This window comes from Epinephelus moara, chromosome 19 (assembly GCF_006386435.1).
Source record: "Epinephelus moara isolate mb chromosome 19, YSFRI_EMoa_1.0, whole genome shotgun sequence".
Taxonomy (NCBI): domain Eukaryota; kingdom Metazoa; phylum Chordata; class Actinopteri; order Perciformes; family Serranidae; genus Epinephelus; species Epinephelus moara.
The window spans coordinates 21,940,161-21,951,159 of NC_065524.1; the positions used below are offsets into that span (position 1 = coordinate 21,940,161).

The 10,999-nt window shown below is 40.9% G+C and overlaps 1 protein-coding gene across 1 annotated transcript in view; it reads left to right on the plus strand.

Annotated features, from left to right (window-relative positions):
- zgc:154058 (Transmembrane protein 150A-like) overlaps positions 1-10,999 on the plus strand; it is a 31,635-nt gene that overhangs the window by 13,897 nt on the left and 6,739 nt on the right. Inside the window, exons 6-7 of the mRNA XM_050071981.1 lie at positions 3,227-3,354; positions 10,443-10,620. Coding sequence (XP_049927938.1) covers positions 3,227-3,354; positions 10,443-10,620 — 306 coding nt within the window. The remainder of the gene's footprint in view (positions 1-3,226; positions 3,355-10,442; positions 10,621-10,999) is intronic.

Sequence of the window (10,999 nt, forward strand, 5' to 3'; positions counted from 1 at the left end):
CCCATTTCAAGTGAAATCTCCCTGAATAGTATTTTATTACATAAATGGTGGTTGTAGTAGTATTTGTGGCAGCAAGAAAGTGAAATACCTACACTATAGTTGTGAATCAAGCTGCATTTACAGCTGTTTAAATGAATCTATAAGTGCATTTACATGGACGTGATTAACCTGTTTGTGAGGCTTTCTACCGGTTATGATCATATTTGGGATATGGTGTTTACATGAGCTCAAACACATGAATGGGAAACTCCAAAATCCCAATCATAAACAGGTTATTCCTGTGCATGTAAACTACCTCTGCAGGTGTCCTTTCCCGCTTCAATCATCAGGTCATATTGGCTGCATTTGCAGCTTCCTTGTCTGTGTTTACTTTTTTCTTCACCTTCCAATTAGTCTGAACACAGCACCCTGTTAATACCTGTTGTAAAGGAAGTTATTATGGCTCTACAAAAGTAGGTTAAGTTGGTGTGGCATGTGGCTATACAACGGGCTATTGTAAATAATCAGTGCTTAGCTTCTTAGCCAATTGATTTATGTCTTACTTTGTGTGTGCTACAGTAGGCTCAGGGTTTCACTTCTATCTGGGATAACACAGACTCAATGAACCGTATATTGGCTCATAATTATACTCCTTGTTTTTATCCCAGTTCCCACCTCTCTGCTAGCGTACACACACAATGTTTCAAAGACAATGCAAGTATTCTCTCCCAGCATACCTCCTGTGGGAGAGAATGCAGCCGGGTGTTTGGGTTGAAACAGAGCTCCTTGTGGGGACAGCAGGGTTTATTTAACTGCGAGGTGTGGTGTGGCTGATGTGACTTTCGTGGGAATATGTGCTTACACTGTGTGTATGTGCACTTGTTTTTGTGTCTGCTCACGTCTATACGTAAAAAAAAGGAAGTCTGTGGCTTTGATGGCAGGTTATACGTCAAAGTATGTCCACGTTGTTGCAAGGTAGCTTTCATGAAAGAGTAACATATCAGCCAAGACTTCCTCTCCTGTGTTTCCTGAGTGCAGAGAAAAGGAGTAAGATCCGGAGTCTGTGTGGAAGGTGACAAGAGCTGAGACGCTGACATTATGTTAACTTATTCCTGTTCTTGAGTTGTGAGACAGCAGCTTGTTCTGACCATCTGAGGCCAAGTGGAGTTCAGCTGTGTTGCTTACTCACGTGACATGTAGCCGTAATGCTGTAGGAACCTGTCACCAGCATGACATGCACATAAGAACACAGTGCACATAAGTGTGCCTTTAGAGTGCAGAAAATAAAAATGAAACATGAAGGATTTCCTCATACAGAGTGATGGGAAAATGTTCTCCCATGTCGTTTACCTCCAGGCCTAGCTTGCGTAATTTAAGGGTAACTGCTAAATGCCAGCAGGTTCAAACATGCCCATTTGTAATGATGAAAAACTAATTTTGTTGAAATGGGGGGAAAATCCACAACTACAGCCAGCCAGTCTGAAGCAGACAGATCGAGATGCCATAATCAAATGAAATAAACTGCAGTTGACTTTCCTGTCCCTTCAGCAATACATTTTGTTCTTCCATTTTAAAAGACGGAGTGGGAAAAAAAACAAAGACAAGATTGTTTCCGAGCCTGGAGACACTGCTGTTTGTTTTTCTGTGATCGTAACTGTAATCACTTTGCCAGGATTTTGTGCTGAGGGAACAGAGAGAATGGGCTCTCTCGGGCTGAGCATCTGAACACAACTAATGTTTCTACACATTTTTATAATGTTGCACCTGTAGTTCTCCTACACACTTGGCACAGGGTAGAAGTTTCAGGTCTGTAACCTGGATGGCAGGTAGATGCCACTAATCCTACACACTGGCCCTTTAAATGTTGTCTTGATTAATTGCAAAATGGCAGTGATTTGTTTACATGCTGTGTTTTGTGAAAAACGCACATAATCAAGCAAAATTTAAAAAGACTTAGATAAGATAAGATAAGATAAGATACACCTTTATTGATCCCATAATTGAGAAATTCCAGTGTTACAGCAGTCAAGGAAAAAGAGTCGGATTAAAGATTTCAAAATTAGACTTAAAAAACTTAAATAACTAGGCATGCAAATAAGTACAAAAATCCAAGAGTCGGCGATAAATAACAATAACAATAATAATAATAATGAAAATAATAGGAAGTGGATAATGATAATAGAAAGTGGATAATGATGATTTTCACATTTAAGTAAAACTAAAAAAAAACTTAAAATAGTTACGTTTACTGTACACTGATAATATAAAGTATATTCTGTGCACTATTTCTGCAGCCAGTAGATAAAAGTCATGGACTTAAACTTTTTGTATTAACAGGAAATGACTCAATACATCTCAATACTTTACGTTTAACACATTGAGAAGCTGGCTTACAGTTGGACAGGCCACAACATATGCAAACTGTAACTTGTGGAGACAAAGCTTGATGCCACAGTGATGTTTTACTTTCCTCTCTGTGACCACGGTTTCCATTTTTATTCTGTTTAGGCAGCACATACCATCTAAAAGCCCGTCTCTTACACAGATGGTGACAGATTTAAGACAACAGTTTAGTCTCTGAGACAATGTATGGGCCTCAGGTCAAGACATGAGGGGCTCCTTGTCCCCTCTAATTCTCTCAGCCTCCTCTTTTCCACTCACCCCCTATGCCCCGCTTTCACCAAGCCCAGTCAGTCCTTGTCAGGCACCAGCCGTGAGGAGCTAACAAAGAGAAACCAAGCGGGGGTCAGCTCCTCAGCACACCAACAATACCCTCAGTCACAGCCCATTAGCACATCAGCAGTCATCTGTCCCATATACTGTACTTCGTTTCCCTTCACCGTCTAATCTTATGCAAGGCTTACACCAACCCCCACCCATTTACTGTTCCCACTTTCCCGCCATTTCCTGCCTCTCATATTCCCACTTGTTACACAGAGAAATTCAACTATGTGTGATTTTTTTTTTTAATCAGCTTCCAAGGAAGTCTTGTGTTTTTTGGCTAAGTGAGGTGTGCTAGTGTTTGAATTAAACCGAAGCCAGGAACTGTGAAATAATAACGCACATTTTCCAGCAGTGTGCAGGGTACTTTTCCCAGAATATGCTATATTTCTCCCTTTCTTACAGCATTTCACTGTTCCACTGGTGCAGTGATTTTAATGTGTGAATAATCTGCTGAACAGTCGTCGGAGCCACCAAATAACTGATTCACCTTCTCCATCTCCTCTTTATGTCTCTCCTTCTGTAGTTATGGTGATTGTGCTACTCCGTTATGCCCACGTCATTGAGAAGCACCAAAATTGTGTTCTCAACACGGCGAGTCTCTCCACAGGCTGGATCTGTGCTGCTGGACTCATCATGGTGGGCAACTTCCAGGTACGGTGATCCAGTTAACTTTCATCAGACAGAGATAAAATGCGACGATAAATTTTACAATTAATGATGAAAAAGATCTGATATAGTCATAGCAGAAAAGTCATACCATTCAACAAGGGAAATAAGATTAAGTATCCCAAATGGCACAGTATGTGTGTGCGTGCATATGAAAGAGTGAGAGACCCTCGCTGTAACAGTAAACCATCAATGGAAAATATAAAACTGAACTGAACGACTGTGGCTCAAAGGTAGAGCGGCTCGTCCACCAATTGCAACATTGGGGATTTGATCCCAGGCTCCTCCAGTTCCACATGTCGAAGTATCCTTGGGCAAGATACTCAACCCCAAATTGCTCCTGATGGCTGTTCCATCGGTGTGTGAGAGCAGGTGAATGGTAGCAGTACCACACCCTGTATGGTAGCCTCGGCTACAAGTGTATGAATGTGTGTGTGAATGGGTGAATGTGACTCGATAATGTAAAAGCGCTTTGAGTGGTCAGAAGACTAGTAAGGCACCACAAGTGCAGTCCATTCACCGTTTAACATAAACTACAATAAACTGTTAAACAGAAATAGATCTGCAGCGATTAGTTGATTAACCACTTTATCGAAATTGAATCTGCTGCTATTTTGATAACTGATTTATTGTTTAGGCGCATTTTTAGGCAAATATTGCAAAAAATCTGTTGTTGTTGCTTTTTGGGGTCTTAAAACACATTAGATTGAGATGGATCTTTGAGCTTTGCACTGAAAACAAGACATGACGTCATCACCTTGGTTTCAAGAAAATTATGATGGGTTCCTGTTTACTGCTCTCTGATGTTGTTTAGAGAAAATGCTTGATGAAAGTAACCGTTAATTGCTTCCCAAAACAAAACTGCATGTCACTGAAATTTCTCAGTGTTTCTCAGTAACATTCATGGTTCATGACTCTACACCTTTTTCTGCTTTTGCTTTTATCTTTACTCTAAAGTCGCCATCTCTTTTCACACACACACACACACACACACACACACACACACACACACACACACACACACATACACACACACACACACACACACACACACACACACACACACACACACACACACACACGTACACATATGCGTTGTTTTTCAGAGAACATTTACATTAAGGTTTGTTAAAGTTTGCCCAACCCTGTGCTGCTCTTCCTGGTAGCTAAAGTGAGGAAGTCTAACCTGAATTCTTGCCCTGTAGATATTTGTTCTTTGGAAAAGAATTTCTTCAAGTTTAAATATTTGGAGCCCTGGCTGGATGCCTAGACTTTGTGTGTGTGTGTGTGTGTGTGTGTGGGAGAGAGAGAGAGAGAGAGAGAGAGAGAGAGAGAGAGAGAGAGAGAGAGAGCAGTTACGGGTAGCTGTAATGAGCCTCATTGGTATTTTTGTAAAAAAAGAAAAAAAAAAAGAGGAGTTTGGGAGTGGGACTTCAGAGATAACACAGACACAGTTTGTTTTCTGATGAAAGGCTGGATCCATCTGTGAAATGTTGTTACCATTATGGTTTTGTCCTTCAACTTTATAAATATTGTTAAATAGTTGACCATTGACGGGAAATAATGGGAGAGAGACAAGAAGGAAAAAGACATGTAACTCACATGGTACACACCATATGCCATGGTATACCATGGTCCTTTTAATCATCAGTATGGCCCTACAGTTTTTCGTGTTAATTCTAAAATACATGCAGCTGGAAAAGTTTCTATGAAAACACGTTTCATTCCTTGAGTGTATACATTGTCATTGTTTCATCATTCTCAGCATGTTTTTACTAGAAAACTGTCTACAATGTATTACAGTCATGCATGAATCATCAGTTTCAGTCTGTGGATACATTTGATGCCCTTATATGCTTAATACTTGCCCTGCAACTTCTCCTGTTAAACAGTCTTTCTTTAGTTTGCTTATGATTAATTGGTCTAAGATAGTTATTTAGGAGATTATATGATACATATGATTTACCATGTTGTCCATTATTGAAACATGAGTGGAGATGGGATGGGACTGTGCAGATGATGTACGTCAGGTATGTTAGAGATGAGAAGCAAACTTAACTAAATGCTTTCTGTGGATGACATGACTAGGGACTGGAATGGGATTTTATTGATACCAATGCCATTATTGATTCTTCTTATTCATACAATTCTTTATTGATTGCCCCATTGATTCTTGATCAGTTTCCTGTGTGTAGCAACAGTCTGTCATCATTTGATGGATGAAATATTTTACAGCATCTATTTTCATTAAGGTTTTCTTAGTCAAAGAAAAAATCTGCTAAGTCTGCATGTGCAGCACTAATCTTATTATAACATAGGTTATTTACTCTTGGAAAGAGACGTGCTGCTCGGTGGGGAAGCTCGTGCATAAAGTGTTGAATACAAGGAGAGTTTAAACCCATATTCTGTAGAAATTTGTTCAGCATAATGCTGGTGTTTTTCCAGCCTTGAAATGATAATTTTACAGACATCACAAGCAGCACTGTTGTCATCTTTCTTCGTGAAATGAAGCCACACTTTGGGCAGTTTCCTCCTCTCCGCCATGACTGCTGATTTCAGCAGTATAGACACATGTGTTTGACATCATTGTTTTGCAATGTGCAATTTCCAGAAAAAACATGCTAGAATATATAAACGGAATTTATAAGCTCAGAGGCATATGATTTCGATGGATTTGTTTGGAACAGGTGCTTAACTGGAGCTGCTTCACGATTCCCATCCCTAGACATGACCTCTTAGTCAAACAATTTATGCCTGAAGTTAACTTTGTGATGAGAAGGACAAAGAAGAAGAATCGTCTTACAGGAGTGTCTGAGACATGTGTGCAGTAGTAGTTTTCTGAGAAAGGTTGTGTTCACCTTTTTCCCGCTTCTCCTCCTGGGCCTCTGCTCTGCAGAACTGGGCGGAATTTTATGGGAAGAGCCAGGGGGAAGTGAGTCATCAAGTCTGGCCATGCATGGAGAAGAGCAGGGCAGACAGGGTGTGTGTAGCAGAGGCCCCATCTATAACCAATCACAGGCCTGACTATAGCCGCCTTTTTCACAGACGACATCGCATCACTTATAGTCAGTGACATTCCAGTGGGATGGAAATAGAGATGTCATTGATGGTGAATAAACTGAATAAACCACATGATAGAAAAGGAAATCTGCTGGCAACATGAAGCACAGATCCAAAACATATGCAGACAGCATTCACAAGCTAACACCACAAACAAGTTGGACTCAGAGGAGAAAACAGCAGCCAAAATCCGATGAACTCGACATATCAAAGTGAGCGAAATCACCAGAAACACAACACATGGCAACATACTGAGTGGTGGCAACTGCTTCGGTTTGTAGCCGTGTGTTATGTAAGGCTTTGGCAGAGCAGCTGTGGTGTGCGGCCACTGGGGCTTTTCCTGTCGGGTGGTCTGATGGTTTGAGCAGAGAAGCACATAAATAGATGATGGAAAAGCACATCACTGCCACACAGAGGTCCATGACAGTGACATGGCTAGGTCGAAAGCTGCCTTCAGGAGGAGGAGAGAAAGAAAGAGGTCCAGAGAAGCTGGATGGACTGCTCATCCTGCTTGCTCCTTTACAGATGATGCTCTCTGACAGCAGGGCCATGTTGCCTTGTGCATCCAGACGGAGTCCTGTCAGTGTCAAACATTCTTGCTGTCACTGTGAACAATGATATTTTGGCAATGTGGTGCATGAAATTATTTAAATTCCCTTTACCTTTCTGTTTAATGTATTTTGGTTATGGAGGGGAAGATCGATACCACTCATGTCATCAAGCCACAGCCAGCAGCTGGTTGCCTAGCTTAGCTTAGTTTAGCACAAAGACTGGAAACACAGGGAAACAGCGAGGTGACAAAATCCTCCTACCAGCTCTAAAAGTCATTAATTTAATACTTATCTTGTTTGTTTAATGTGTGCAAAATCTGAAGTGTTAAGATAACTTTGGTTCTGCATTATTGAATTTATTAGGATAAGTGTATATGACATGGCTGCAGAATGTCTTATAATGGGTGTTTGGTCTCAGAGGAGAAGGGAAGAAAGGAAGAGAAGGTTATTAAATTGATGTTTTCTGTATGACAGAAAAACAAAGAAGTTGGGGTTGTTGGTTTGTGCAACATTTTTGTTGATAAAATAGGCTTAACCAAAAGCCACAAAACGATTGCAAAACTTCTTTCACTTCTTTGCACAATATTGCATATTGTAAAAAAAAAAATTACAAAACATTGGATAAATTGAGTCCAATGCAGTGCCTTCCATTTTAAGGCCTTTAAGTAGTAATGTAATGTCACATGTGCATGATGAGGCTCAGGTGTGTTTTAAGTTCTGCCCATAAGTTAATAAATGTATTAAAGGCTTTATATGCAGGGTCCCCTTTTTGTCAGCTGAGTCGCCAGAAGGAAATGATGGCATTGTACACATTTACAAATCACAGATACGTTACATTTGTATGTTTCATACATCTCAGCGTTTCTGAAGTGACGTATTATATGAGCTGACTTTGTCATCGTGAAGTGGAGGGGATGGTGGATGAACTGACGCTGTGTTTCCACCGGGGATAGTGCCACGAAAAGCAGTTTATTTTACTGAGACATCACTGTGGTTCCTGCTGGGATCGTGCTGCAAAATGTAGTTGTTTTTTTTATCAAGACATCTCTGCGTTTGATCAGATGGTGACACAAAAAACTGTGTTGTTGTTTTTTTAACCAAGACAAAGCTGCCTTTCCAGCTCGGAGTGTGCCACTAAAACTGGGTATTTTAAGCCAAAATGTGACCTTTTCCTAACCCAAACCAAGTGGTTTTTGTGCCTAAACCTAACCACATGTTAACCACAGCACTGTTGAAACGTGAAGTTTTAATGTATCCACTATATGATAACAAATGTAAGAGATCCATGGTTGGCAGAAACCTATAATGCCAACATTGATTCTAACAATGTGGGTTGCATTTTGTGCGCTGCGAAGCTGAAAGCCTTTTTAAATTGCTTTTGCAGTAGGTAGTTGTGACACTTCACTTTGTCTCACTTGGTTCAGTTTCCAGAAAATGAAAACTAAAGCTGACAGAAAGTTGGACGTCAGTTGGGCATGTTCCCGAAATGAACATCATCACACCCCTTATCAACCTGCACACTTTTAACTTTCTGCATCAGCTATATTACACAATCATTCAAAACATATTTAATTAAGTTGGATCATCAGTGAGGCCAACACATGTTCCCCTCCCAGCACACACATGTACATGAAAAATATCGCCGAGTATCATGTCTAAGAATGTCAGTGAAGGAGAACTGGTTATTGAAACTTGGCATCAATATTTAGAAAATACGACAGATGTGGGCACACACACTCTGGTGGCTTTTAGCTGCAGAACATTTCAGCGGTGACAGATGAAGGCAGATGCTCAGAGATGTGTAGTTTCTGATTAACACATGTAGCCGTAATGAGAGCTTCTCCCATATGTCTCTCCGGTTTCTTCATAGTTTCTTCGCTGCGTCTGCCGCCACATTTCAGTCCACCTCACTGCTCGCACCATCCATCAGTATTATATATATAGTTTTTCCATTACCTTTGTCTCTAACCCACATTGTTGTGACAGCACATGGTCCTGCCATACTGTAGAAGGTGTGAAAACATACATAAAGTAGGACAGTAAAGGTGTACCTGATGGCTTAATGCATCATTAAACCATCAGGTAATGACGCAATTAGTGAGAGAATCTGGGACACAAGGCAGCACACACGTATATGCGGCACAGACCCCTGTGTGATGTATGGATTATTTTCATTACTGATTAATCTGCCAGGTATATTTTTGATAAATTGTTTGGTCTAAAAAATATCACAAAGTGTCTGGTTTATCTGAACATCGTTCCAAAACCCAAAGATATTTAGTTTACTGTCACATCAGACAAAGATGAGCAGCAAATCCTCACAATTGAGAAGATGGAATCGGGTAACGAGGTGCAGTTTTACTTTAAAAAACAACATCAGTTAAAACAAAATGCCAGGAGAAGAAAGCATATGGTTGTAGTTTGTGCGTATACTGTTTTTCCATTACAGAGTATAGTGAGTAACAGATTGGCAATACAACACTGCCAGTTTGATGCTGTTGTAGTAGATGGAGTGGTGATGCAGTCGACGAAATAAGATTTCCTAACAGCCACTTTACTGTGGAAGGCACTCGACTAAAATAGAATTCCCACTGTGAACAAAACCCTGCTTTTTGGACAGAAGAACGTGGGAAATATGTAAGTCCATGCTGCAGTTTATCTCCCATCTTCACTACCAGCTCTGGAGATGTCACACACAAAACTTGTATTGCTGTGCTTTTCATATTGAATTGTCTGGCAATCTTATTTCACCTCAAGGATTAGCCTACTGCACAAGAATGTTCAGTATGTACTCACCGGGTCAATGGACAAATGGCTTAGAAGCCAAAACTAAATAACTTCTAGGCTAATGATCCCTACGAGTTACGTGGAGCAGAGGAACAGTTATATCAAACACAGGGCTTTAATGATTCAGCATCAGCCAAGAAAAGCAATTCTTTGTCATCAGTCTAAATTAGGCTGGTCCTTGGAGATGTGTTTCTAGCTTTGGTTAATGCTCCATTGAATCTCTTATCTGTTCTCATCAGTACATCTGAGCTCTCTCCCTCTCTCTGTGAGTGTGTGTGTGTGGATCCTGCAGTGGGAGCTGTAGTCACATGCTCCTGAGCAGCTCTTTTGTGTATTGTTTCTTTTTGTCCTTGTGACCAGCAGGGAAAAGGAGGCGTTGTGGTGCTGCTTGCTGCTGTCGTTTACTTCATGTCACCCTCTTGTTCTCACTTATTCTTCTTTGGCTCCTTAAGAGGCTTCAAAGAAAGTATTACACAACAATGAAAAATCAGATTCAGACCCAACAGCTTGGTGCAAAAGCTGTCTGATGTTGCCCCCTTCTGATCGCTCCCTCATGGCTTTTTTTTGTCAGCTGCTAAACTGCAGATTTTGTGTATTATCTTTCTCTTACCTATCTCAATATAACCCTTGTTTCTCTGCCACCCTCTCCTCCTGTCTCCTTTCTTTGTATGACAGGTGGATAATGCCAAAGTTCTCCACTATGTCGGAGCAGGCATCGCCTTCCCCACCAGTATGCTGTTTGTGTGCCTGCAGTCGGCACTGACTTACCGACTGGCCAAGACCCAGGGAGAGTACAACGTGGCTCACCTCCGGCTCTGCATGACCCTGTTGGCCTTCGTAGCCTTGGTGCTCAGTATCCTCTCCAGCCTCTGACAGATGGCAGCCTTCAAGGCTGTCAAGAATAGAGAGTAGCACTGCCAGCCTGATTAAGGACAGAGACATCCCCTCCACATTATTTCACAACAGTTTCCCTCCAGTATTCAGTGTCAAATCCTGTCTTTCATGGTGTGGGCCATTTTTACAGCTATACATGAGAGTAGAAAGATTTATAGAGGACGTGTTTTCAAACAGATCTGCTACAGTCAATGCTGAGAAAAATGATTATTTGCTTTATTGCTGATAGTTATATGAGTAGATAGATACCATTCTTATGTCTTTAAGGGAAATAATAAAGCTGTGATCAGCTAGCCTAGCTTAGCATAAAGACTAGAAACAGCTAGCTTAGCTCTGTC